The sequence below is a fragment of the Agaricus bisporus genome, assembly GCF_000300575.1.
Source record: "Agaricus bisporus var. bisporus H97 unplaced genomic scaffold AGABI2scaffold_4, whole genome shotgun sequence".
Taxonomy (NCBI): domain Eukaryota; kingdom Fungi; phylum Basidiomycota; class Agaricomycetes; order Agaricales; family Agaricaceae; genus Agaricus; species Agaricus bisporus.
In genome coordinates this window covers 776472-802388 of record NW_006267367.1, presented here as the reverse complement: position 1 = coordinate 802388, position 25917 = coordinate 776472, and the positions used below count along the sequence as shown (strand labels likewise).

Below are 25917 nucleotides of genomic sequence, written 5' to 3'. Positions count from 1 at the left end.
CAGTGAATTCCAGCAAACCGTATGAAACCCGGAACACAATTCCATGGCCAACAAGCTCGCTGTTTTTCAGTGACGATTGGAACGGTTGTGTAGTCTCCATTCCCTGCCGCAACCAGGAATTCCTACATATAAGTACGTCACGGCACAATACAGATCACTGAAGTACTGATCGATCAGTGATAGCCGGGCGGCTAAGGCGTAAACTCACCCGCTTAACGTTCAATTTCAATATGCCAGCACTCAGTACTCAGCACTGTATGTTTTCTGCAACGGCCAATATGGTATAAAGCCAAGAAGTAGAGGGGTCTGAACTGCTGATGACAGACCATGGATGAAATGCAGCGGGTCACAGACTTGGCGCGGCGTCAACGCGTCAACCATTGTCTCACATAGCAGTTTCCTTCTTTCTGTCCGGTCTTCGCTTGCTCGTCATTCTCTCTTCTTGAACATGCACGCCCTGTCCTTTCTTCTTGTCATCAAATTTGTTCTTTTATCTCTATCGGAGGGCGCTGCAAGTCAATCCGGCCCCGTCAAAGCCATTGGAATGCAAAAATACACTCGACCGCATTCATACGGCAACAACTACACATTTGACGAGCGGGACAACTGGCAGACGGCCAATTTCACGGAGTTCATGCACGCTCATGTTAATGATAGTCGGTCAAATATTGGCAGGGCTTTCTCGAAGGAACAATCGGATATCGATAAACAAGTCAAAGATCTCTTGGGTCTAATGAAAGGCGTGGGCTCATGGACGCGTGTAACTACGACCTGGTGAATCTGGAATATTACCATACTGTCGCTTGTTCTGAAAAGAAATCATAGGTATACCGGAGACGACTTGAAAAATCCTAGCTGCTGGCAAAATACCAAATGGGCCCCAACGGCAAGTAAACCACACTCAAAGAATTGAGGCGGCACTCCTTATCAACCCTGCTCTAGGATGGATCGTTTGCATGCGCCCTCACTTTGGAAGGCTGGCTAGGGCGACCCAAGTGTTTCACGTTCCTCGAGTGTACGCTGATCTTGACTCCATACGTGATAACGTGCCTGATCCTTCGTCAATTCATCCAGTATGCAACGGCCCAAAGAAATGTATCTTTGTTCGGGTCGTTGACACATGCGCGGGATGTGCCCGTGGCTCTAAACATGTTGATCTCACAAAGAGTGCTTTTCGCAGCCTTGCTGACCTAGACCGAGGCAGACTTGATAACGTCAGAATGAGACCAGCGACGCATCCGGACGAGTGGTGGGTCTACAACATTAGCTCCCGAATCTGGCTGGGACAACTACTGACAAAAAGCCTCAGGTATGAGGAGCTCTGGGGACCAAAACACTACTAATTTCAACACTTCTCTCTATCAATATTTGACATGTTCCTTCAATGAATATAGATTTGTACAGTAAGGGTTAACAAGTGCATGCTACGTTTGGAGCGTGACCCGTTTGCGTTTCTTGCCTTCCATTATGCGGGCACGAACCCTGTCTTCGTCCCAATCTTCCTCTTCATAAAAGTGGGCCACCCTTTCGCCTTCGTTCTTGCGTTTCATATACTGCAAGGCTGCAAGATTATATCCCATCATTTCCTTCTGCTGTTGCAGTGCGGCTCGGAGATGTTTACGGAATGGGATGAGAGTAGTTCTCATGATGCGATTCGCCACAATTTGACGGTGGTGAACCTTCAAAAGGAAAAACATGATTTGAGATACCAAGGGTATGTTCCAGCCCTAGATGTATGCGGTCAAATGAGAGTAAATTCTTCCTGAGAAGAGTGGGCAGCCGCACCTTTTGCACCCATGCATTGAGATAATGCATTAACGAAACAACTTTTCCAAAGGGGAGAACCAAAAGAGCGTCGTGAAGGGCAGTACTCGGCACCTTTTCGATTACGCGTAAAACATGCTCCTCAGGCTCCAGGTTGTATGCAGCAAGGACCGGGTTTTTTGGTGGTGGCTGCATTTTCATAGGGTCGTCCTCCGACAACTTGGCCATGGCCTCCTCGTATTCACGGAACTTGTCACGTTCATTATCTGCGAGTTCCAGGGCTTCCATGATCCGTTCTCCGGCCATTAATGTCTCTGTGGTTTGCTTGGAGACTGCGGTGACCTCTGCACTTTGAGTATGCCCCGAGTTTTCTTCTGCGTCAATGTCCATGGCCACATCTTCACGATTCATTGTTTCTGCAATACCGGCCTCGTAAAGCTGTTCGAGCTCGCGTTCGCGCTCTTCTTCCAAAAAGAGCTATTTCGCATGAGTGAATAATTTTCAAGGCGCTTGAAAAGAATACTTACTGGCTCGTCAAGTTTCTCGTAAACTCGTATTGACTTGTCTTGAGATCCAGTAACAAAATTGCCATAGTGGCTGACAGCAAGTGCCCAAATTTCACCATGATGCCCATCCAATTTTTGTATCCCCTCGAACTGCATTAAACGAGTTACGTTCTGTTCCAAAGTAAAAACGGGATGTTTACCTTGTCACCATCCCAGTACTTCAACATTTTATCCTTGCCCACTGTCCAAAAGTAATGCGAATCCTTTTCGAAAGCGACTTGCATTATACTGTCGTCATGAGCGAAAATCGACTTATGGCAGTCGCCAAAATCTAGACCCCAGATCTTGACGTTCTTATCAGCTGAACAAGTTACAATGAGTTTTGAATCATGCGATATATCCATCGCTAAAACAGGCAGCTATGAATGATTGGGTTTGTATATGTAAAGTCATGAAATAGAATAAGACTTACTTTATGACCGTATAATGATAAGAAGAATTTGAGTGTATCTTGGTAGAATACTTTTACTGTCGAATCTAAAAGAGCCACAGCAAGAAACCTCCCGTTTGGACTATAGCGTACAGACAACACCTCGTCTGTCATTTTCAGCGTTCGGATGTGTACAAGTGAAAGAATTTTTCCGCTCTGGACCTATATGATCTCGTTAAGCTTCGATATTCTAGAACTCTGAAGGAGATAATTTGCTCACACTATCAATCGTGGCAACTTTGGACTCAAATTCCCAAAATTTGACATCTTTATCGGCACCACCACTGACAAGTCCCCGTTCATCAGGACGAACATGCAGCGACCAGACTGTAGCCGTGTGTGCTTTGATCGTTTCAACGAGAGTAGATGAAGCTACATCATAGATGAGAATATCTCCGTCTTTCGTACCAACAGCAACCTAGATTTCATCAGAATGGATAACGAGGACAAGTGACACGACATACATGCTTATCTCCGGGTAGGAAAGTACTGCAGACACCATATCCACAATCCATCGTCCGGATGCAGGACGTAGTCTTCATGTTCCATACCTTGAGTGAACCATTCGATGTTGATGCAAGTATCTGATCATCCGAGCTGAGACAAAGGGACCGCACATCCGTCCTGTGTCCTGGTAGGTCAACGCTATATAGGCGGGTTGCTACAGGCAGCTCTTCTCTTGATTTAGTGGGTGGCGGTACGGTGTATACTTCAAAGGCATTGGTATTTAGCGCAATAAACAGCTGATATGCATGTCAACTTAACACTATATGACGCGAGAATTAATGAATTAAATTACCTGGAACTCTGCTTTAACAGTTTTTTCATCGGCACCATAATCGAAGGATCTGATCTTCCCGCTGGCACGGACGACAAGGTGCGGAGTAAACATATCGACCAATGTGATCTCTGGGTCACCTTCTTCCTCCTTTTCTTCGGTAAGCTTACCAAGTTTTTTTTTCTCCTGAGCTCGCTTTTTTCGGCGAGCCATTTTTTTCCTGATTTCTTCTTCCGTTCGTATTCTGAATACTTCTACTGATCGATCATGAGACAGGATAGAAACATAGGCTTGCGTGGGATGGAAAGAAATTTGAGAGACGCGATGCCGCGAAGCAAGAGGAAGGCTGGCAATGGCATGGATAAATTTAACAACCTGTCGTCTAGAATCAGGAATCCATTGAAAAATTATAATGGGGAATAACATACTTCTCCATTATCGGTCTCCCTCAATCCTGTAGAAAGGGCTTCCGAGTCAATTCTCCATGCCTTTACCTCTCCTTCTCCGCTACCAGTAAATAAGAGCTCTTGGTCTTTGCTGACGTCCAGAGACCATACTTCGGACCGGTGGGCCACAATCGTTTGGACGCAATGCTGAGTGGAAAGGTCCCAAAATTTAACGAAAGTGTCTTTCCCAGACGTTAACAGATAACCTGGAGCGGTCGAAGTCGAGGTCGAAGGGAGGTCACTAGAAGATGGAAGAAACCGAATATTCGTAATCTGATCACGGTGTCCTCGCAACCTTAAGACAGTCAGATCGATGTATAGACAACTATAGGTAGCAGCAAACTTACCTATATAGGCCAGTCTCTCCAACGACATCCCATATAATGAGATCTGTGTCTTGAGAACCTGATGCGAGTCGTGTTCCTCGTTCGTCGAAAGCCAACGTAGTGATGGATTTTTTGTGTCCATTGAAAGTTGTCAATACTGAGCCGGATGATGCATTCCACAGACGTATGGAACCATCGGCATATCCAACCGCAAAGACATCGGATTGAGGAGACGGTTGGATGCAGGTCACTTCGGCACGATGACCCGTCTCATGCCACATGGAAAGCTGCAATATTCAGCTATCCGTACGACAAGAGAAGACCCGCCCTCACCATAGCCCCCTTTTTTACGTCCCATACAAGTACATCTTCGAGAGCAGGAACGTATGCCAATTTTCCGTTAAAGACCGCATTAGAAGATGCGCTGCACACCAGACCAAAAGCCTCGATAGATATAAGCACAGAAGATATACGGATGTAAGGGCGTTGTCTGTACCTGTGTGGGTCCGTGCCTCAGATAGCTCTGCACCATTTCGACTGAAGACGACGAAGAGTTTTTCATTTTCGCGCATTCCTCTATCTCTCACGTGATCGCCCAGCATAAAAATAGCCAAGCTTAATCCCTGGGAGGCTGGGACTGCTCGTCGTTTCCAAACATGATGCTCCATCCAGCTGCCCCGGAAGCTGCAGTGCGCCTTCTCAAGTTCGTAAATGCCTCACCGACGCCCTTCCATGCCGTCAACAACGCCTCGCTGAGGCTTGAGAAAGCTGGTTTTCAAAAGGTCATTTTCTCCATTTTTCCCGACATGTTTTTTTCATGGTGTTGGCTCCGTAGATCAAGGAAACAGACAATTGGGATCACTTTGTTCCCGGTGGAAAGTACTACTTCACTAGGTCCGAATCAATAAATGCCATTTCTGCCGTTTTGACGAAGTAAGCTGTTGTTGATCTTCTAGGAATCAAGCTGCGCTGGTAGCGTTTACTCTCCCGAAAAAATGGGCTCCTGGAGCCGGTCTTAGCATCGTCGCTACTCATGTCGACAGTCCAAACCTCAAAGTCTGTAATCGCTATTCATTAGGGTGTATTCCCTCTGACTTCCTCTAGATCCGACCTATCTCTAAACGTAGTAAAGTAGGCTATTTACAAGTCGGAGTGGAGACATATGGAGGCGGTATCTGGCACTCTTGGTTGGACCGTGACCTCTCAATTGCTGGTCGTGTGGTAGTTGCAGAACAATCCGGCGCTTTCAAATCTAAACTTATCAAGATCGATCGCCCGGTTTTGCGTATTCCCACCCTGGCCATACATTGTGAGTTCCATCATTGTCAAATTGTACTAGTCTAGATCGTGCTCACAACTCGGAGATCAGTGGACCGTAATGTCAATGACAACCTTAAATTCAACCAGGAGACCGAATTCATTCCTGTTCTGGGTATGATGGAGTCGCAGCTGAATGCTGGTCGGGCAAGTGACAGTGACAACGACGAACCGCGTAAAGAGCCTACTACGGAGGCCTCCAGCATACAAGACAAGCATCATCCGGCTTTGCTATCGCTATTATCCGAAGAACTGTCTGTTTCTCCCGAAAAGATTCATGACTTCGAGCTGTATGCTTTTCGATGCTATAACCTGTATGACTGTGTCTTGATGACAATCTCACACAGGTCGCTCTACGATACCCAACCATCAGTTTTGGGTGGTATTGACAACGAATTCATTTTCAGTCCTCGGATGGATAACCTCTTCTCTTCGTAAGTCCAATCTCCTTTCGCTGAGGGCGGCATTACATAGATGTCTCCCAACAGTTTCTGCGCCGTGGAAGCGCTGGTGGAGCACCCAACCTCGGACCTTTTCCCACAGGTCAAAGGAAACGTGAATGCTATCACGCTCTTTAACCATGAAGAAATTGGTAGTGTATCCACATCTGGAGCTTTGGGCAGTCTCCTCCCTATGCTGCTCAATCGTCTCTCACCTACACCTCAAACATACGCACAATCAGTAGCACAGTCCTTCTTATTGTCATGCGATATGACGCATGCAGTTCATCCCAACTACACCTCCAAACACGAGGACAAGCATCGCCCAATTATCAACGGTGGTATGGTTATCAAAACCAATGCGAAGCAACGCTATGCTACAGACGCTATATCATCGTTTATTGCCAAAAAGATGATCGAGCGTCATGGCGGAAAGGTGCAAGAATTCGAAGTCAGGAACGACATGTAAGTTTGTCTCTTCCTTCTCCCCGGATATCCAAGCTGATGCTCGTCCTTTAGGGGCTGTGGTTCAACGGTAGGTCCCTTGCTTTCTCAGATCGGGATTCGCACCGTGGACGTTGGGGCACCTATGCTCTCCATGCACTCCATTCGCGAAACTGCTGGCACTCACGACGTCCAAGCGTCAATCGACCTCTTCAAATCTTTGTTTGAAGGGTACCCCGAGTTGAACAACAATTTGACTGTTGATTAATCACAATTGATCGAGCGTCTTGAGTTCGTGTATGTGTTTTTTTCCTTCTTTTTTTTTGGGTTGGAGAAGAATGGGAGATGGTGCGGATACCATTTCGAATATGAATATGTGAAATACAAAGACATTTTAGGACAGACATGTTTTATCTACCTCTTACTCTTGGCTCTTTTACTGGCTGGTTCATCCGAATGAGATGAGAAACCCCGACCAGATAATACATTCCGTTTCCTTGCAGTCCGTGTATAATGTGAAAGCACCCATTCTCTCTCTGCCTCCACCTGCTCTATTGTGCCTTGTCGAATTTCGTAGGCTACATGAAAAGTCAATAAACCATTCCTACCAAAGAGGAGATCGTAAACTCAACGTTTCATCTCAAACCGCGGTCCAACCTCCGCTAGTTGGACATCTTTAGGTATCGTAACAAAGACATGATGCCTACATATGTAATAGATGTTGGAGTGTTTTCTTAACGCAATAAGTTTTTTTTTTGTTTTCCACTCACCGGAAAGAAATAAAATCGCTCTCATTCGAAAACGTCATCACTCTCTTACTATCCTCCTTCGGAACCGGGAAAAGAAATTTCAACACATCACGAATGCGTCCTCCGAGTTTTGAAGAGAAATTTTCAAAGATGAGGTGAGGGTATTGTTCGGAAACGGTGGAACCTTTGTAATTGTTAATGTCGTGTCGTAGTTGGACATTGCTGAGGGTAAAATAGACTGTGGGTCCATGAGGGAAATGTGAAACAATCATGGCATCTAGATTTTGAAGTGAGCAAAACCGAAAAAAAAACTTAGGAAGAGGTAAGAAGGGGGATGAACATACCAGGAATACCACGATGTTCATGAAGCACGATGAGGTCCGTAACGTCATTCGCTCTACAAGCTTCTGATAGGTCTTTGATAACATAGTTTCCGCGGTTTATTCGATGTGAATTCGGGAATACGAGCCGCATTTCCTATCAAAAACAAAAGGTCAAACTCATGCGAAAAAAGAAGGGGAGGGCGTACGAACTTTTGTAAATTGTAAGAGTTTCGAGCTTGGATCTCTAGACGTCGTAATAACAATTTTTGGATCTTGTATACCCGCACGAGAGTACTCATCATCAATATGAGTAGTAGGTTCTGTCAAGAAGGAAAAAACACTCTTTCAACACAATATCCATTTTATCAACGAAAACTCGTATACTGACCTGCCTGAGCCTCATCAAAAGCCAAGTCCTTCCCCATCTCCTTCACATCCTTCCTCAACTCCGTCGGTAAATGTTTTCCAGTCGCAAGAGCATCTTTAAGCTGTTGCTTCCTCTCCCATGTTTGCCTTTCCTGGGCTTCCAGGGATTTGGCATATACGTATTGTCGCCGTTCACGCGCTTGTCTACGAAGCTGGTTAATTCGTATAAAGTAGCTCGTTCATAATAGTTGTGATATACCATACCATTGTTTACGGAAGACTGTGAGGCAAAAAATATCTTGGTTACCGATAAGTCAATATGAGAGCACGTCACATTGTGACATAAGTTCACTGTACCAACCCAAACTACTACCGGTTAGATTACAATTTGGAGACTACTTTCTGCGCTACCTCAGTTCCTAGACCCTCAATAAAAGCATCGTACTCCTCTTTAATTTCATCATATTTCCACAAATTTGTTTTCTGTCAAAAATTAGTCCAAGTTGCAGATATCACGCAAAAGTCCGATCCTCACATATACAGGATAGAGGACCTGCATATCATCAGGCTGCCGAATCCGTACGAGGATCAAGATATTGTCGAGAACATCCGTATCAACTATACGCGGTGGTTTTGCATCTGTAGGTGAAGACACTTTGTTATTGAGATACACTCTCTGTATTGAGGTTTACTGACGAAGCACATCTTGAGGTGGATCGCCTGCTATGGAATGTGTTGGTTCTGAAAAGCAAGCGTATCGGTTCTGTTCTAGCACTGGTAGACATTTCTCGAGTGGATACCAATCATAACTTTCCTATAGCATAACATTTTCAGTCAGTCGAAATAAATCAAGTACTGGTGCCTCACTGGGTCGAGTAGATAAGAAGGGTGGTAATCTCCCTTATATCTCATCTTTTGACAGGATTGGATATAAAAGCCTTTAGAGGTGAAGATTCACTGGGAATCGGAAATGACGATTAAAGGACAACTCACCCATGTAAACATACTTCATATCGGGTATCCCAGCATCATGTATTTCCTTTGCCATTGAAACTTCTCTCAAAACACTGACCTAAAATTAATCAGCACCAACGGCATTCGAACGGGGAAAAAGAAAAGAAAAAAAAAACCTTTCCAAGCGAAAACCTCTCCCAAGCCTTGTCATACATGAAATAAACACTCGACACACAACTGGGTAGTACATCCAGCACAGACATTGCTATCAGCTTTCCGTCCAGGCGATAGAGTTGATGATATGAACCATATTTCTTTGGCAGGTGTGCTGGAGGCGGGGATGGATAAGGTATATCTTCGAGCTATAAAAAATGCTTTGTTAATTAGTGTGGGCACAGTAACATAGTAAGAGTATTGATATTGACCGTTAAAGGAGTCGTTACAAGGAAACGTTCGAACTGATGGGGTTCTTTTTCAGTGTCATTGTGTATATCAAGCTGGTATTTGACGTAGAGGTCATATTTCTCTTCAGAGAACGAGGCGGGTTCCAGAATGATCTGCAATGATTTCTATACCTATGTCTCCGAAACAGAAAAGAAAACGTGACGGACCTCGAAATTATGAGATGGATGCTTGTTGAGGTGAAATGATGCTTCTGAAGCGTGAACTGCCTCGAAGAGATTAAACCTTTGTTGTTTGTTTTTGGATTTTGATTTTCTAGTCGTCGCAGTCTCGCATGACATTTTCGGCAGATGTATGAGATTGAACAACATACTTTGAATCTGTATCCATGACCATCGCCTCACTCTCTCCGCCTTCTAATACAAATTTGTTCCATCTAATACCGTGTGTTACAATTGCATATACGCAATGAGTAAAAGCAAAAAAACCAACCTATAGACGACTTTTCGCTGACGTCTAGTAGGGTTGAACGCCAAAGCGTGAAGTCTAAATATCAGATCAGCTATTCGCTCGACCTCCCCACAATATCCGAACACCGTACTTGATCGTATATTGCGGACAGCAAGATAGACGCAAATCAGGTTTATAGCACCACGTCCCTAAAAACCAAAACGCCACAGCGAACATCAGACCAACAACGTTCAAAAACCCAGAATCTACGCACCTGAGCGTCTCCATCCTCTATCTATCATCTTTTGATAAACCTAACGACATGAGTACTCTCTTGATTTTCGTGAATCAACGCGTTGACGATGCACCTCACAAGTCAATCGCACTGCACTTAAACCCGCTGTGTAATAGCTCGAGGATTCCTCGCTTCGTAAGCCTGGCGTTGAGCAATATCCACACGTGTGCGAGCTACGACCGGAAGGCGTGCCTAAGGATTTGACTTGTTCCAGCTCATCGTGTATATAGATCGTAGAAGTCATGTATGTTGTGGGTTAAGAAACCGGGGATTACATTGAGGTCACGTTTGGAATCCAAAAATATCATCACCTTCCGCGAACTTGGGAAAGGAAAGCCACCAAGCCCAAAATAATATTAGACGAATTAATAAAGATTACTCTACTTCTTGCGGGCGACAATCTTTTTGAGATCCTCTCTAAACCTACTCCGACCATCCTTGACAAGCGTTTCTCTATCAACGACTCCAAGCTTGATAGCTCTATCCTCCGGCATACGACTACGCCAAGCCTCACTACGAATTCTTGGTCTTCTCTTAACATACCATTCCCAAGCATACCGAACTACAGAACCATCGGCATCATATGGTGTAGGAATTTCCGAATATCCTGGACGTGCCGTTGGATGACGAACATATATCACTGAGCACGTCGTGAAAGAGGTTTCCAAGTATGCAGGAATGAAGATGTTGGGAGAGGCGTAAAGTGGTAACCAAAATGGAGTGTCTTTCTTTGGGTCGGGTTCTTTGAGCGACTTGTAGTTATTTACATCTTCGTATTCCTTGTCGGGTAACGGTTGAGGTTTGATGAAACGAATAGCGGAGGGATTGACGGAAACCATGTCTCCGGGTGCTAAACGGGTATTGGCATTCGAGTGCTATGGACAAAAAGTTAGGAAGAAAAGAAAAAGAAACTCTGCTTGCGTTGGACTCACCCTCTTTCCATTCAACAAGACATCACCATGAATGACCAATCTTCTGGCTTCATAAATACTCTCAGCGAAACACGCTCGGAAGACAACAGTATCAATCCTCCGCTCCACCTCACTAAACATCAAACTCCCGACAGGTGGCATACCCTTCCTCGAAATCTCCTCCTCCGTTCGATCCGCACGAGACTTTCTCCTCGCAAAGTCTTCAAGATTGGCTTTATCATCACCATGTTTTATGGCACGAAGTGGCCGCACGTCAGGAATAGTGTCAGGGAGATACCAACGTTTGAAGCTTCTCTCGTTGATGTAGTCACCATGGTAGGCGCGTACAACAGATTTAGAAATCCAGCGTTCTTGGAAAATGGTTTTGGAACCGGTATTTTTGAGGGTAATGGCCTCGGATTTTGGGCCGACAGTACGCTGCCAGAGATTGTAGAGGTTTTTGGGCGTCCAGCTCTGTAAAAACGAGGTGGTTGGTGAGTAGGCGAATAAGGACTCGAGACACCACGGACCATGCGAGGGAGAGCCCTGCGCAAATTGAAGACACCTCTGTCGCGCATGTTTGCTGGTCAAACGCGCAAAGCCCGGCTCAAGTTCTCTGCCAAATTTATGATCATGTGACTTCGCAGTACAATACACAGGTTCACTCGCTATCCTCACGCTCCTCTCCTCTCGTCGTCTCCGAGGCAGCCACCGCACTCAGAGAAGCCTCCAGATTGTACTGCACATTCTTCCTGTACTTTGTCGCGAGATCTGCAGCAGTTTTGACACCGCTATTCGCGCGCAGGATCTCTTCCACGCAGTGATTAAGCTCGAGAATCATTTCTGTACACTTGGACTAGATAAACATGTTCATATTGGATGGCTGTCGCATAGTCAAATAAGCGAAACCTCACGGTGTTTTTGATGATTCGCTCGAGGAGAACAGCCTGTCTTTCAGCGTGAGGATTCTCCATTGATGATGGTAAAAGTGATAGATGAATATGCTACATGTGATGATGCTAAATGGCCCCTCAACCCCACCCATCCCACCTCCCAAATCGCCTATACTCTTCCAACACACATTCCCTCCTCTCAGATTCCCTCTCCTTCCCCTTTTCCTGTTCTCTGCTCTTGGTAGGTGAACCAGGTCCTAATCGACTAGGTCCCAGTTTGCCAGTGACCTTCCCGCTCGCACTTCCACTGACACTTCCAGTCCCACCGACATTAGACCCTCTCGCTTCCTTCTTCCCCTCTTTCACATGCGTCGGTAGCGCCAAGCGATACCACCCGCCCATATACGTCAAGGCGATCAACTGCCACTCTGATACCGCACTCCCTGTCCCGTTCATGTCTTCAGTGGCAATCGGGACCCACCCAACTACACATCGTTCTTCTGCCGGCACATCAGTGTCCTTCACTACAGGCGCTGAAGACAGTGACGACGACGACACCGCCGGGCGAGTTGATGAAAGCGATATATGCGACGATTGGACTGGTATACGAAATTGAGCATATGACCACTCGGATCCAAAATATTTCGGTAGAGGAATGAAAGGTGCTAGGGGAGAAAACGTCGACTGCCGATTCCTATTCGTACAATCAGACTTGTGTGTAGAGAATTAGTCAGTGACTTACGCAGTACCGACTCCGAGCGAGAACACATGAATAGTACCCTTGTCACTCCATACACACACTTCCTTCTCATCTGGTCTGAAAGCCACACCGTAAATCTCAGCCTTGTCAGTACCTCTTCTCAGCTCCTTGATTCTTGTTCCAGTAGTCGTGTCCCATATCCTGATAAGTGTCCCTTTCTTGGACGTTGTAGCTATGAGTCGACCAGAGGGTGTCAAGGATAATGAGGTTAAAGCCGTAGAGTGTGCAATTATAGGCGTCGAATGTTTCGTTACTGTAAAATTAGCTAGTGATGATGATGGTTTACTCGACATAGGTTTCGTATTCGGCGGCGGGTTTCGTGATTTCGGTTCAGGACATGGCGGTAAGTGGATGAGTTGAACATGACCAAGTTGTCTCCCAGGAATCGCAAGCAGTGTCGACTTGGGACTTGTCGCAAATGCCAACAGGCCTACACCATCAGAGACTGTCTAGGATTTTAACAAAATGAGAATCACTCACCTGTTAGATTATCACAGGTTTCCCATTCGGCATACCTCTTGATACCCTTAGAAGGCCCGCCAAATTCAAAGACAACCACCCTCCGTCGTAAAGCTACGGCCAACCACCCTCTTCGACAGGCCAATCCGCGAACTTGGCTCTTAAATTCGAGTTCCGCGACTTCCTTTCCGAGAGCATCATCCCAGATGACCACCTTGTTTGGTGGATAGAGAGGACTACGACCCCCGCCTACGAGGAAAAGCAGGTTTGTGGTGTGCAGCGGGAGGACATGCGAGAGAGTGCCGTTTGAAAGTTCTGCGAATCATTAGCAGAGGTGGACAAACGAGTTGAGCGTGGTGGACATGCCTCGCTTCCTGACGAGTTCCAAGGGATAGGTTCTGTAGACGGCATAGCCCTGGGCTGTGGACGCGGTGAATATCTTTGCGTCGGCGTCAAAGGCAGCGTCGAGGACGTGGACGGGAGTGGTGGAGGAGATGGAGTGTCGTGCAAGATTCATGATGGGAGAGGCGACATGGCCAAATCGGGTCTTGCTCACTCGGCTTACACCATGCAATCAAAATAAGTCAAATAATGCACAAAGACAGCCAACGGAGGAGAACAAATCTGGCAGACAATAACGACAGAGAAAACTAGATCTTCGTGCCACTCGCCGCAATCCCCATCCTCAGTCCCGCCGCACTCCAACTCTTGGGCGGTCGCAAATCCACATGTGCAAGCCTCTGCCTCACCGCCTTGAACTCGTTTTCCTCAATCTGGTTCTGCGCCTGGAGCGCTGCTCGAGCCTCAGCCTGTCTCTGCAGCTCCGCCTCTGACTCTTCCGAAAGGTAGTCCGTGAACCCCCCGTCCGAGGTCACGGTGCTATCACTGAGCGAACCTGACCCACCGGAACTATGTCCATCACTGCTCCCACTGCTCGATCTGCTGTCTTCGTCCTTTTTCGGCTCCCCACTGATAGGCGGAGATGGGCGCTGCCCCGACGCACGTCCGAGAGATGCATTAGAAGCTACTGAACGAGCTGAAGGTGAGGTTACGTGAGGTGACCGACGTCGCACCGGTCCGTCTTGGACCTTATCCACCGCTTTGCTTGACGCGCTCACGTTTGAAGAGGGTGAACTGTTCCTCCTCGATTGGAGTAAGCGCCTGGGCAACGGTGCTGCGATTTCTCCCTCCAAACCCTTGCTGGCATTCGGAGGAGATGACCTCGTTGTAGTATCACCTTTCCTTTCCTTCTCCTTTATCGCTTCCCCAAAATCAGGTATAGCTTGTCGATGTCGATGACTTTGATGTATCTCAAATCCCGAATGTGACTTGGGTGATGAAGAGGATGTACTACTAGCCGTGCTCCTTACACTTCCTAATGCCGCCACATTCTGCTTCGGACTTGCCTTGTTCTTTCCAGGAATTGCTAACGCCACAGAAGGCCTTTCCTTTGAAGACGAATCAGCGCGGTTGAGAGTGGACGGCCTAGGCGGAGGAGAATTCCTCGCCGTATTTGTAGGCAGAGCTGGGGAAGAACTCTTGGCAGGAGGTGGGGTAGAGCGTCTAGAGGACGGCGATGCGGCCGAAATGGTATCAAGCATGATTTTGACGTCTGGAGGAATGGGGATATTGTGCACGGTGCTAACTGCTTTCCAGTCGACGACCGAAATAAACCTGTATTCGGAGGGTTGTGGGGCTCTACAGCAGCCTGGCCATCCCTGATTATTTGCTAAGGGTACCTTGTGCTGCAGAAAGTTGGCCCACTGTGGATGGGACAGGTGAGGAGCGGAGGATGAGAGGAGAGAGAGAGACCGACCTTGCACCAGCCACACCCGTTAAAGGAGTCGACTTTTTGAGGACGGGGGTGAACACGAGGCTGCGGAGTGCGTTAGATAGACCTACCTTCTGCATTCTTGAGGAACATGACGTCGAAGCGAGGGTGAACGGCGCGGTTGCGGCATATTTCCCGCTTGTGAGGACATCTTGTGTGGGGAAAGACCTTGCACATGGGGCAGAGCTTGACGGAGAGGTCGACGGAGCCGCATGGATAGCACATCGCAGAGAGAAAGGCAACAGCCACGAGCTGCTACATGTATAAATACAATAATTAATTAGCACTAAATTTATTATATTATATTCTCCCACCAGCTGCACAGCCCCGCCCCTCTCATCTCTCCCTACAACCACCATGGGCAAATCCCAGAGCAAACTCAGGCCCGAAGAGCTCCAGGAACTCCAGAACAACACCTACTGTATGTCTCTCGCTGCACCCACCCTCGCCCGTCCTAATTTCATCCAGTCGACAAGAAAGAGCTCCAACAATGGTTGGTGGCCTCGCCGTATGTTGTCCGCACTACTTCGAATCACATGTCCCCAGGTACAAAGGCTTCCGCAAAGACTGCCCCTCTGGAACGCTAAACAAGACCGAGTTCTCCCGGATATACAAACAGTTCTTCCCCTTCGGCGATCCCGGTGAATTTGCAGATTATGTTTTCGATGTCTTTGACGAGAACAAAAACGGAACGATCGACTTTAAGGAATTCATCTGTGCACTCAGTATCACTAGCCGAGGGCAATTAGATGAAAAGCTTAAATGTGCGCCAACCCTGCTACCTTCGTTAGTTAACATAATTTTAATCCCGCTTCGTGACAGGGGCGTTCCAGCTGTACGATATAGACAAGGACGGCACCATCACCTACGACGAAATGCTACAGATCGTACAATCAATTTATAAGATGACCGGTGAGATGGTGAAACTCCCGACGGATGAGGATACGCCAGAGAAGGTGAGCTATGTGTTATGCATGCATGCGCCATTTGATGGTTATCGCATTTCTTAGCGTGTGGAGAAGATATTTAGGAATATGGACCGGGACAAAGACGCGAGACTTACATTTGAGGAGTTTGTCGAGGGAAGCAAGCAAGACCCTACAATCGTGCAGGTGTGTCCAAATACTCTCTGATCTGCACTAATTTGTTCACTTTGCCTCATAGGCCCTATCGTTATATGACGGACTCGTATAGCCGTTCACAGTCGCATTTCGCTTGTCACTTATACCCTCTTTATTTCGGGCTATTTAATGTTCTTCCTGTTGCGCTACTGATGACCGTCCATGATGTACAACTTATGATTTCGGGTTTTCAAAGACAATGTCTGTAATTTTTAAGACACCAATAATTAAGAAACTACAGGTGGAAGTTTAAACTTTACCAAACTTCCTGAGCACTCGATCTTCGACGTCTTCTCCAACCCACTTGTAGAATCCCGCATCAAAGTCTAGATTTTCTTTCTCCTGTTTGAAGAGTTTGTTGAAATCTTGAGGAACGCCAGGTGTCACCGCGGCCATATTTGGCATACCACCAGCCATTTGTTGCCAATCCACGCCAGTGTCTAGAATATTGTATGCTATGAGTAAAGAAGAAGCATTGAGAAACAGAATACTCGCCCTCGTTACCCAACAATAACCGATACACGCCATTCAACCCAAAAAAGTTGAGGAAATACCATGACAGCGAGGAAACCCATCTTGTGTCCATATCAGGTGTCGATATACCTCGCTGCATCATAGGTTTAAACCCAAGCGTCAAAGGAAACGGTAATTTGACTAATAATACACTTAATACAAGAGAGAAAAAAAAGAAACGAACATTGAAAAACTCACTAGCAACGAATCCCGAAAAGAAGAAATTCACCCAACCCATAATAATCATTTGTGGAATCATCACCACAGTTTGAGTCTTGAACTGACCCATCATAGCTTCCATTTGTCCAGGATCAGAAAACATACTCGGAGCTTTCGGGAATTCAATTTCGTCTGATTCTTGTTTACCATCTTTAGTTGTCGCAGTTGCAGTTATGGCTTTCTTTGCGGGTGGGGGACCGTCTTTGAGGTAGAGGCCTTCGGAGAAGGATTGTTTGAGGGTTTGGGAGATGGAGTGGTAGAAGGTTGGGGAGAGGGGGGAGTGAGGGGATGTTGTGCGTAGGAGTTGAGAACGTGTGAGGGCGCGTCTGTTTTTAATGCTCAAGTTGGGTTTTTGTTAGTGTTGTATAGGCGAAGGAACGTACTGTTCTCTAATTTGTGCTCGTTTCTGTGGTTTTGGTTTGCTCTGGAGTAATAACAAGACATTATGCCGTAGGATTCCCACTAGAATCTAAACCCGAAAGACGTGCGCAGGTTTGTTACACGAGTAAAGTCTTTACATTATTTGAAAAGACGGACCATGACGAGACTGATGGGAAAGAGTACCCAGTCACGAATAGACGGGTCCAGGTATAATGAAGCACTATTATCTCATGAGTATATTGAAAAGTGTGGTGTGTAAAAAAATAAAACATACGCGCCAGACATGATTGCGCTGTTTCTTGCAGTGTGTCGTAGGTCGTGGCGGTGGCAAACAACTTAGGTCTGCACAGCATCAAATCACAACACCACACACACATACACCTTTCCCGCATCCCACAATCAACCCCGCGTTACCTCAATGGACACCTCACCCACTGCCCTCTTCGAATCCTACGAACAAGACTTTCTCCAATTCATCGAAGGTATAAAAGATAAACTCGAAGGAAACGGAAAGAATGAAATTGGCGGTACGTTTAAAACCCATAACATTTAATTATTCAGCGCTTATTTTTGTGTTGCATAGAACATCGAGATGCCACTTTACGAAGAGTAGAAATGGATCTCGACGAAGCCGACGAAATGGTTAGTAGCAAAACACCTTTCCACATTTCCAGTTAATCATTTTAACATATCCCTCAACAGGTCTCTCAAATGGAAATCGAAATCCAAGGAATCCCTCAATCCCTCCGAACAACCTACCTCTCCCGTCTCAAATCCGCCAAATCCTCTTTATCAATCTACAAAAAATCTTTAATCGACACTCGCACCTCTTTAGCCCGCGCAGAACTCTTTTCCAAATCCCCTAATTCTTCTTCTTCCTCCCCAGACAATAATGGCGGAAACGGGTATTACAATTCTGACGACCCGTATTCTGATCGGTCGAGATTACTTTCTGGTACGAATATACTTGAAGATGGGACCAAACGATTACAAGAGTCTCAACGAATTGCACTTGAGACTGAAGAGCAAGGTGCCGGTATCTTGAGAGATTTGAGAGGTCAAAGAGAACAAATTGAGAACTCCAGAGGGACGGTAAGTCATTACTACACCCGCACGTAATTTCTATACTCATATCATTTCCAAAAAGTTATGGAGAGCAGATGCAGCTGTTGACAGAGCATCAAGTAAACTCAAGACGATGATTCGGAGGTCAGAACACAGCTCACTCCCTGCCCCATTATTTTGTTGTTGAAACATAACATCTCACAGGATGTATCAGCAGCGTGCGGTCACATACTCCATCATAGCTGTTCTCGTGCTCCTCGTCATCATCATCGTTTGGGAGAAACTCAGCGGATGAACTTGGAGTTTCTGGTTCATTTAATGAGTATTTGGACACGTATTGGATACCTATTTATCACTACACTACGCCCATCGTTATTCTGTCTTTCGGTAGTAACCCCATTTATTGTCCATATTCTTTGTTATACAGTTGGAGAACACCTAAATGGGAACGCAGATAAATACTAATAGAGAAACCGGCTCTTCTCCGAGCGAGAAAAAGGGCAAAACGAGTATTGACAGTAGTGGAAAGAGTGAAACTGAAGATATTTTGAAAACGCAGAATCGAAGTTCTCTGTGGCGGAAAAGATTAGGCCGACGGGGAACGATAGAAAGGAAAGATAGGTTAGCCTCAATAAAGATGTCTGTTGATCCTTATACCACAGAATAATACGGAAAAACCCAAGATGTTCGGATGGACCAAAGCGGGAGTTTTGTGAGATGCGATTAGTGGAGTGAAGGAAATGTGAAGATCGAAAAACAATGGATCATGAGCACGTTAAAAAGCATAACACAGTGGAAATGGAAAAGCGAGGATATGAAAGATCAATACCCTCTTGCGTGTCCTATATATGGGTTATCTGCATGATACCCTGCTGGATCATCATGTGCATGGCCTGCTGGACGTCCAAATGGATCATGCTGTACGGCGTAACCTTGGCGCGCAATAGGAGCAGCGGAGGCTGCCAGATTCGCTTGATCATTGTCATCATCGTATGCCAGAGCGTGCTCGGAGCCAAAGTACGGCTGAGACTGATTGTATCCGGCACCATGGTTTGAATACGGATTGTACTGGGGCATGGGAGGAGGATAATCATTCCCATAATAATCTTGTGTGTGTATGCTGGGGACAGGTGTACTCCGTGCCTTGGCACCATTGAACTCTTCATCATCGTCGATATTGAGATTGGGTAGTGTGGGCTGTGGTAGAGGCTTGCCGACCATTTCGCCTTTCTTATTCTTGAGGTGGGAGTAGTCACCCTCAGCTTCCTTCTTGGCGAGGCGGGCAGCATCAGCGAGGCGCTCCTTTTTCTTGCGTTTCATGATTGCACCGATACGCTGTAGATAACGGGTCAGTTTCAGGATGACGAGATGTGGCGATGAATAATACTTGCCTTGTCGACTTTGTGGCAACAATATTCCTACGTTAAATCGTTAAATTTGGCGTAAAATTGAGAGACGAGAAAAACTTGCCTTGAGGTTACCTCTGATGTGCAGCAAAAGAGGGATGTAACATATTGCAGCGACGATCAAAAGAAGTAATGAACCGGCAAAGACGGCAACGGTGAAGAAGGAAGTGACGGTAAGAGCCGAGGTGGAAAGAGAGTTGCCCTTGAAGTATTTGGGTATGTCGTACCAGCTGCCGGGTTCCTTCCTTTTGACGAGATAGACGGCGTAGAGGGTGAGGCCGTTTATGGTTTGGCGGGGGCCATCAGCAAGAAGAAGGCGCTTCCAGCTCTTGAAGGTGAAGAAGACAAAAAAGGCAAAGTCGTCGCTAAGTTTAGTGGAGTTGCTGATGTGGTCAAAGAAACAAAAGTGGTCATAGGAGCCTACGAGAAAGGGTGAGCGGATGGGTTAAGATGAAGATGCGAGCCAAGGACGAACGGAGGGAGTAATAGTTGTTGGCCAATACGTTTGTAAAGGCAAAGGAGATGTCGCGACTGGCAATGATCTTCTTCGCTTTGCGCGACTCGTAGGCGAGCTGTGAAGCGAGTCAGGGGTGGTGAGCGTCGAGTGATGTTGGACAGGGGTTGACGCACCAGCAAGAAAGAGAAGATGATACAACCGAAGAAAATCCACTTTCCGATTTCAAACTGGATGAAGACACAACCCTCTGTACTCGCGCACTCTTTGAAGATTTCATTTGACCAGTTCTTGGTTGTTAACATGGTTATAGCTGAGAAAATATCGGAGACGTATACAAGGAAGGACTTGAGTACGATGATGTAGAGCCATAGATATCTTGTGGGCGGGGGTCAGAGGAGAGAGGTGTGGTGTGTGAGACGGAGACAAACTTTGCGCGCATCATAAAGCCATTGTCGGCAAACTCGCGGGTGTCTATAAAGTCAAACTAGGGGGTGCGTGAAGACAAGAAGAAGACAAAGAAGAGGAGGAAGGAACCTTGTGATCTGGAACATTTTCACGCTTCCACTTGGGACCTGAGCAACACATGGTGGGGAGAGGGAGAGGGGTACTGTGTAGGCTGTAAGGCGCGGCGAGCCAGTCGCATGCGTGGGTAAGGACTGTGAGTGAGCGAGAGTGAGTTGCAGTGTCAGAAAGAACAAAGCCATCGCAACAAACACGCTCGGCATCTCCCGCTCCTCTACCATGACCACCGTCCAGAAAATCAAAGTCAGTCGTTTCATTCATTTGTACGCATCACTCACATCTGCCCCAGGAAATCGAAGATGAAATGGTAAGCTTCTTTTCTACCCCTGTCCTTCTCCCGAGCTCATCCTCCCCAGGCCAAAAGTACGTCATCTAACCCGCCATCCCCTCGTCTACTGATCTCCCTTCAGCCCAAAAAAACAAGGCCACCAGCTACCATCTCGGCCAGCTCAAGGCCAAGCTCGCAAAACTCAGGAGAGAGCTCATCTCAGGCACCGGCGCCAGTGGCGGAGGCGGAGGCGGTATCGGTTTTGATGTTGCCAGGTATCCTGAATTGGCTTCCATCACCCCGCAATCTCGCTCACCCCTTCCTCAGAACAGGTATTGCCTCCGTCGGATTCGTAGGCTTTCCTTCCGTCGGAAAGGTTTGAATTCACCTCGCCGATGTCAAAAAGTTGACTTATACCGTGCAGTCAACGCTTATGTCAAAATTAACTGGCACCCACTCGGAGGTGTCCGAGATCGACTTTACAACACTCACGACCGTACCGGGAACGGTAAAAGTCCATGGCGCACCCATTCAGATTCTCGACCTTCGTCCGTCCATTTCTGTTCTATCGCTATGGCTATTTTTGACATTGTTCCTCAGCCGGTATTATCGAAGGCGCCAACGACGGTCGCGGTCGAGGTAAACAAGGTATGTACAACGCCAACATCCCTGCAACCTTACTCACATCGTTCAGTCATCGCCGGTACGCCCTTCTATACGAGCCGCCTCAAACTACCACCTTGATCAACACATCTACACCAGTCGCACGAACATGCAACCTCATCTTCATCGTTCTTGATGTCCTAAAACCCCTCGGCGACAAAAAGGTCATCGAGGGCGAGCTTGAAGGCTTCGGTATTCGTCTCAATAAACGACCACCCAACATTACCGTCCGCAGGAAGGAGAAGGGTGGTATCGCAATTACGAACACTGTGCCTCTCACCAATATTGACCAAGATGAGATCAAGGCTATCTTGAGCGAATACAAACTCAGCAATTGTGATGTAGCTATCAGGGAGCCAAATGCCACCGCTGATGATATAGTCGATGTTATCGAAGGAAACCGGTCAGCGCTCTCCTACTTTTTGTGCCATTTCATCTCATAACCCATCACACAGAGTATACATTCCGGCCCTTTACGTTCTCAACAAGGTCACTTTCCGAGCTCCGCAGTCATAATTCAATACGTTTACATTATCCTCTAGATCGATGCAATCTCAATAGAGGAACTCGACCTCCTTTACAAAATCCCTTTTTCCGTCCCTATATCCTCAAAAGACTGGCTCAACGTCGACGAGCTTATCGAAAAAATGTGGGAGACACTCAACCTCGTACGGGTGTACACCAAACCACGCGGTCTAGCACCCGATTATTCTGCACCAGTCGTACTACGCCGCAATAAATGCTCTATAGAAGATTTCTGTAATGCTATTCACAAAGAGATTGCGAAACAAATGAAATAGTGAGTTTTTTTCTATTTTCTCTTTGATCCTGTGTCGCTGCAACTCTTTCCTATTTTAGTGCTGTCGTTTGGGGTGCGAGTGCTAAACATTCACGTGGACAAAAAGTTGGGTTGGAACATGTTTTGGAAGATGAAGATGGTATGAGTCAATGCTTTTATCGTTTGCCCTTGTTCTGACGAGTATCTTGCTAGTCGTCCATATTTCGAAGAGATAGAGTTTGTATCTGGAGTTTATAGTCATACCGAGACAGAAGCAAAAAATAATATTGTCAATTTGACTCTCCGTTAAGTTGGCTATCAGCAAAATAGCCGTTAGTATTTATGCTGTCTTTCAAACTTGCGTTGGCTTGTTCCGCTAGTGGTCAACTTAAGAGGACCTAAACTCAAATTCTCTCGACACGCTAGATGAGATATGTACTAGCCCAAAAAATAACAACCATTACAGACTTGAAATTCTACCGAATAGTGCTCAACTGTCCTTGATACGTCTTTTCTTCATTCAAATACACAAACAGTAATCTAATATACCCCCAAACGATACCTATCGCACAATACACACTCGTCATCATCAAAGGCAAAAAATCCATTCTTGAATTATTATCATCGACTTTTTCGTTGACTCGGCGATTTGTATATGCGGGTATGAGAGTTGTTAAAACGAGTAGGAAGGGGAATCCTGCGAGGTACACTTTTTCCAATATATCCATGACGACGAAAACGAGTGATCTGGGGTACCTAGTAAAAGAAAGAAAATGTGGGGTTTCGTCAAAGAAAGAGAATTGATAAAATGACGACTTACTCATAGACTTGGCGATGTAGAGGAACATAGACAAGTGCAAACCAACATATCGAATACAGAACCTTGATAATCGATTCTGAACCAATTATCATCAGTCATTGATGTCTCTTGATAGATAATTATCGAGATCTGTACCTCCTGGAGTGAAGATGAGAGGGAAAAGTCCGAATACCCCCGCTACGCTACATATAACAAATGTTCTAAAATATGCCTGCCGTTCTGTGGCCAGTAAACTGAAAGAGTGGACGTTAAAAATCCGTAAATTATGCATTGGAAAGAACAATTACAGACCTCAGAGGTACAAGAAAGAGTAACACCGCCTTCTCGTGGACGTGCCAACCAAACAGAAACGATGTATAACCGCAAAGCGTCAGCGCGGTCAAAAAGGACTTGTATGTCGGATTCCGCCACAATTTAACCAAAACAACCTATTCAATAGAACAAAAATTGAATCCCTCAATTTCCAATTATTTTTGAACGACTGGGGCGAAAACTGATTTGCGTACAAGTTGGAATGCCAAAGTGATAATGAATGTGTGTATAGGCTTCACATTGGGTATGATTGCGAAAATTGTATCACCGACAAGACCTCTTGATGTCGATGCGACACCCGACTCGTTGATCGATATCTTCAAACCCGTTCTATTAGCGACTATACGAAGAAACATATAGGTCAAAATACGAAAACCAAAACAACAATCAAATTCTTACTGAAGAGAAGAACACGGTCCGCTGCGGTGACCAAGGCCCAAAAGTTAGGTGCCCAATAGGCATGGTTAAGTCCACGCGTGAAAGGGAAGAGCCTCGACAAAACTTGAGGTATTTGTCCCATGAGTATAAATGGCCCAAAGGATGCCAAAAACACGCCGATGACAGCATTCGCAAGCGATACGAAATTCTTAATTTCAGGCTGTCCAGAAGGGGTCATGCAGAAGGACCGCAACAAGTAAATAAAATACGCGGGCTGAACAGTGACGTCAGTCGTAATATTGGATTTCGGCTTGAGAGAAAGACGTACTGCGAGATACATGTATATATGCTTGAAATTGAGCAATACGGCAAAGAGGATGCCGCTAGCTAGTTTATTTCCCTAACAGCACGTCAAATTTGGATAGTCAGTGTACTTTCACAGCTCTACGCACTTGTCGAGCCATGTATATTGACCACAGCAATATTCCAGAAAGGAAGCCGTTATATTGAAAGTGCATATGGTCGACGATAAGGAAACCGGGATGCAAGAAGATGGAAGCGGAGATGATACGCTGGGTGGGTGGATCTATGGCGCCCCGAATGAATCTAGTCCACTAGAGTTGAAGCATAGTTAAGGACAACTCAAATACACTCTCACCTGATAAGTACGGCACCCAAAACTAATTCGGTCAAGATAACTGTCGTCCTTTGGTAAGCTATAACGGACCATCCACCATAATTGAGGTTGTTGAGGTCCACAATTCTGGAATCGACGAAGTAGGCTGGGATAGAAAGTAATTTCTCAAAGTATGCAAAGAAAGGTGGGTAGTCCAAGGCTGGAGATAATTTAGGTCACTCCGGGGCCGAACAAGGGTGAATTAGGATGCGTACTCCATTCTGATGTTGTCTGTCAAAGAAAACGCACAAATTTTATAGTACCAAGATTACAGTATATTTCAATATGAGTGCTTACATCATAGTACCACTTCGATATTGGAAGAGTATGGGTAATTGCTAACCAATTTCTATGAACTTCAAAGTCTGTCGAACGACTAAGTTGTGCGTCAAAATACGAAACAAGCCACGACCACCCTCCGCGGACACTCACTATGCGGGATACAAAAGAAGTTTGAGCATAGTTGAAACTATGAGAATATTCCATTCGGCCCTTTCTATGTCCCATTTGAACCAGGTTTGCGAAGGTTTCGGTAGACTATGACACTCTGCCTCCGAGGTTGATAGATCTCGCTCGGGTTGTGAGACTGTGCGCTTGCGGAGATGCGAGTCTGATAATGAGTCCCTAGACATATTTCTCAATGACTCTATAGCCTTGAGGGTAAGCAAGGCTCAGAAAACAAGTCGTCAGTGATAAGTTTGGAATGTACTCTCTTCGATCGACGGATCGCGTGTCTCAATCACGTGACACAGCGTCACTCCTCTCGAATCCTTGTCTGGTGTACCACCAACATCCGGTCCACTCACTCGGCGAATTCATCCATTCCTCGGAACGAAGCACCCGACCACAAAACCTGATATGAGTGAACAGATAGCCGCCGGTAGAATGCAAGCGGAGGCCGCTTCCAAGTCTGTTCCGTTGTTTCCAATATCCTCGCAAGGGCTAACCTGTTACCCGTAGAGGCATCTTGGCAAAACTCATATTCTTTAGCGCGTCTCTTGGAGCTGTGCCTCTCGCCTCTTATTATGCTTCTTTGAAGTATGTCTTTGAGGGTACGTCTCTTTGTAGTTTCAGCTCAAGAAACGGATGGCTCAGTGATGAACTAAATAGGTAATGCTACTTTCGCTGCGATCACGGCGGTAGTCGCGGCCAACATCGTCCTCGTCGCTTACGTCATTACATCCGTGCTTGAAGATAGGAAAGACAATGCCACGAAGCCCGAGGCAGAGTCAAAGAAAACCCGGTAATTACTATGCGCTATACACTATATGATATTCTCTTGGTTCGCCGCCATTTAGTCTCTTCATACAAAGTCTGGTTCCTGCGCAGCCTTCCATCTCTTCTGTGTGTCATCATATTTGTATATTATACGATACCCAAGTATGGTGATCGAAACTACCTAACACTAATCTTACAAAGCTGAGGCCAGCGGCT

The 25917-nt window shown here is 46.1% G+C and overlaps 14 protein-coding genes across 14 annotated transcripts; 6 read left to right on the top strand and 8 right to left on the bottom strand.

Moving 5' to 3' along the window:
- Window positions 1–319: 319 nt before the first annotated feature.
- Window positions 320–1343, top strand: AGABI2DRAFT_184510 (hypothetical protein; the record flags this gene model as incomplete). The annotated part of the gene is made up of 6 exons (XM_006459949.1): window positions 320–372; window positions 506–774; window positions 826–886; window positions 943–1015; window positions 1075–1249; window positions 1310–1343. Exons 1-6 carry the CDS (start codon window positions 328–330, stop codon window positions 1341–1343), a joined length of 657 nt encoding a protein of 218 aa, XP_006460012.1. The 5' UTR covers window positions 320–327.
- A 3-nt stretch (window positions 1344–1346) lies between these two features.
- Window positions 1347–4842, bottom strand: AGABI2DRAFT_202593 (hypothetical protein; the record flags this gene model as incomplete). Its single annotated transcript, XM_006459948.1, has 12 exons — window positions 1347–1727; window positions 1786–2241; window positions 2292–2420; window positions 2471–2689; window positions 2743–2922; window positions 2981–3178; window positions 3225–3503; window positions 3560–3913; window positions 3967–4279; window positions 4332–4597; window positions 4644–4754; window positions 4807–4842. 12 exons carry the CDS (start codon window positions 4840–4842, stop codon window positions 1425–1427), a joined length of 2844 nt encoding a protein of 947 aa, XP_006460011.1. The 3' UTR covers window positions 1347–1424.
- Window positions 4843–4969: 127 nt separating this feature from the next.
- On the top strand, window positions 4970–6779 carry AGABI2DRAFT_116970 (hypothetical protein; the record flags this gene model as incomplete). Its single annotated transcript, XM_006459947.1, has 8 exons — window positions 4970–5092; window positions 5146–5243; window positions 5267–5366; window positions 5415–5619; window positions 5680–5917; window positions 5975–6061; window positions 6116–6532; window positions 6587–6779. 8 exons carry the CDS (start codon window positions 4970–4972, stop codon window positions 6777–6779), a joined length of 1461 nt encoding a protein of 486 aa, XP_006460010.1.
- A 146-nt stretch (window positions 6780–6925) lies between these two features.
- On the bottom strand, window positions 6926–8164 carry AGABI2DRAFT_67378 (hypothetical protein; the record flags this gene model as incomplete). Its single annotated transcript, XM_006459946.1, has 6 exons — window positions 6926–7089; window positions 7144–7214; window positions 7282–7537; window positions 7605–7737; window positions 7794–7903; window positions 7972–8164. Coding segments are annotated over 6 exons (927 nt in total), but the record flags the coding sequence as incomplete, so codon positions are not given.
- A 166-nt stretch (window positions 8165–8330) lies between these two features.
- Window positions 8331–9646, bottom strand: AGABI2DRAFT_202585 (hypothetical protein; the record flags this gene model as incomplete). The annotated part of the gene is made up of 8 exons (XM_006459945.1): window positions 8331–8432; window positions 8485–8567; window positions 8646–8763; window positions 8817–8887; window positions 8943–9021; window positions 9080–9265; window positions 9329–9460; window positions 9515–9646. The coding sequence occupies 8 exons, from the start codon at window positions 9644–9646 to the stop codon at window positions 8331–8333; spliced, it is 903 nt and encodes a 300-aa protein (XP_006460008.1).
- A 708-nt stretch (window positions 9647–10354) lies between these two features.
- AGABI2DRAFT_191782 (hypothetical protein) lies at window positions 10355–11540 on the bottom strand (the record flags this gene model as incomplete). Its single annotated transcript, XM_006459944.1, has 3 exons — window positions 10355–10925; window positions 10983–11435; window positions 11492–11540. Coding segments are annotated over 3 exons (997 nt in total), but the record flags the coding sequence as incomplete, so codon positions are not given.
- A 372-nt stretch (window positions 11541–11912) lies between these two features.
- On the bottom strand, window positions 11913–13614 carry AGABI2DRAFT_191780 (hypothetical protein). Its single transcript, XM_006459943.1, has 4 exons — window positions 13440–13614; window positions 13095–13388; window positions 12597–13044; window positions 11913–12548 (listed from the first exon to the last, which is right to left on the bottom strand). The coding sequence occupies exons 1-4, from the start codon at window positions 13588–13590 to the stop codon at window positions 11993–11995; spliced, it is 1449 nt and encodes a 482-aa protein (XP_006460006.1). The 5' UTR covers window positions 13591–13614; the 3' UTR covers window positions 11913–11992.
- A 25-nt stretch (window positions 13615–13639) lies between these two features.
- Window positions 13640–15132, bottom strand: AGABI2DRAFT_191779 (hypothetical protein). Its single transcript, XM_006459942.1, has 3 exons — window positions 14976–15132; window positions 14890–14921; window positions 13640–14836 (listed from the first exon to the last, which is right to left on the bottom strand). The coding sequence occupies exons 1-3, from the start codon at window positions 15127–15129 to the stop codon at window positions 13724–13726; spliced, it is 1299 nt and encodes a 432-aa protein (XP_006460005.1). The 5' UTR covers window positions 15130–15132; the 3' UTR covers window positions 13640–13723.
- A 97-nt stretch (window positions 15133–15229) lies between these two features.
- Window positions 15230–17468, top strand: AGABI2DRAFT_191778 (hypothetical protein). The gene is made up of 11 exons (XM_006459941.1): window positions 15230–15325; window positions 15373–15397; window positions 15451–15668; window positions 15727–15860; window positions 15915–16016; window positions 16069–16465; window positions 16521–16679; window positions 16737–17083; window positions 17141–17226; window positions 17295–17358; window positions 17413–17468. The coding sequence occupies exons 1-6, from the start codon at window positions 15262–15264 to the stop codon at window positions 16096–16098; spliced, it is 573 nt and encodes a 190-aa protein (XP_006460004.1). The 5' UTR covers window positions 15230–15261; the 3' UTR covers window positions 16099–16465; window positions 16521–16679; window positions 16737–17083; window positions 17141–17226; window positions 17295–17358; window positions 17413–17468.
- Window positions 17469–17509: 41 nt separating this feature from the next.
- Window positions 17510–18671, top strand: AGABI2DRAFT_191777 (hypothetical protein). The gene is made up of 5 exons (XM_006459940.1): window positions 17510–17665; window positions 17722–17780; window positions 17841–18230; window positions 18286–18347; window positions 18408–18671. Exons 1-5 carry the CDS (start codon window positions 17557–17559, stop codon window positions 18496–18498), a joined length of 711 nt encoding a protein of 236 aa, XP_006460003.1. The 5' UTR covers window positions 17510–17556; the 3' UTR covers window positions 18499–18671.
- A 132-nt stretch (window positions 18672–18803) lies between these two features.
- AGABI2DRAFT_191776 (hypothetical protein) lies at window positions 18804–20766 on the bottom strand. Its single transcript, XM_006459939.1, has 7 exons — window positions 20601–20766; window positions 20495–20550; window positions 20240–20441; window positions 20085–20181; window positions 19674–20029; window positions 19595–19621; window positions 18804–19538 (listed from the first exon to the last, which is right to left on the bottom strand). Exons 1-7 carry the CDS (start codon window positions 20649–20651, stop codon window positions 19026–19028), a joined length of 1302 nt encoding a protein of 433 aa, XP_006460002.1. The 5' UTR covers window positions 20652–20766; the 3' UTR covers window positions 18804–19025.
- A 41-nt stretch (window positions 20767–20807) lies between these two features.
- AGABI2DRAFT_116961 (hypothetical protein) lies at window positions 20808–22533 on the top strand (the record flags this gene model as incomplete). Its single annotated transcript, XM_006459938.1, has 13 exons — window positions 20808–20831; window positions 20878–20895; window positions 20945–20951; window positions 20999–21131; window positions 21184–21232; window positions 21281–21404; window positions 21457–21504; window positions 21551–21559; window positions 21619–21922; window positions 21975–22008; window positions 22062–22318; window positions 22378–22457; window positions 22511–22533. The coding sequence occupies 13 exons, from the start codon at window positions 20808–20810 to the stop codon at window positions 22531–22533; spliced, it is 1110 nt and encodes a 369-aa protein (XP_006460001.1).
- A 240-nt stretch (window positions 22534–22773) lies between these two features.
- AGABI2DRAFT_202561 (hypothetical protein) lies at window positions 22774–25166 on the bottom strand (the record flags this gene model as incomplete). Its single annotated transcript, XM_006459937.1, has 12 exons — window positions 24916–25166; window positions 24781–24859; window positions 24699–24714; window positions 24466–24643; window positions 24260–24413; window positions 24136–24207; window positions 23829–24081; window positions 23624–23769; window positions 23409–23545; window positions 23253–23350; window positions 23118–23193; window positions 22774–23053 (listed from the first exon to the last, which is right to left on the bottom strand). Exons 1-12 carry the CDS (start codon window positions 25113–25115, stop codon window positions 22774–22776), a joined length of 1689 nt encoding a protein of 562 aa, XP_006460000.1. The 5' UTR covers window positions 25116–25166.
- Window positions 25167–25257: 91 nt separating this feature from the next.
- Window positions 25258–25884, top strand: AGABI2DRAFT_191774 (hypothetical protein). The gene is made up of 3 exons (XM_006459936.1): window positions 25258–25391; window positions 25444–25535; window positions 25594–25884. The coding sequence occupies exons 1-3, from the start codon at window positions 25342–25344 to the stop codon at window positions 25728–25730; spliced, it is 279 nt and encodes a 92-aa protein (XP_006459999.1). The 5' UTR covers window positions 25258–25341; the 3' UTR covers window positions 25731–25884.
- The last annotated feature ends 33 nt before the right edge of the window (window positions 25885–25917 follow it).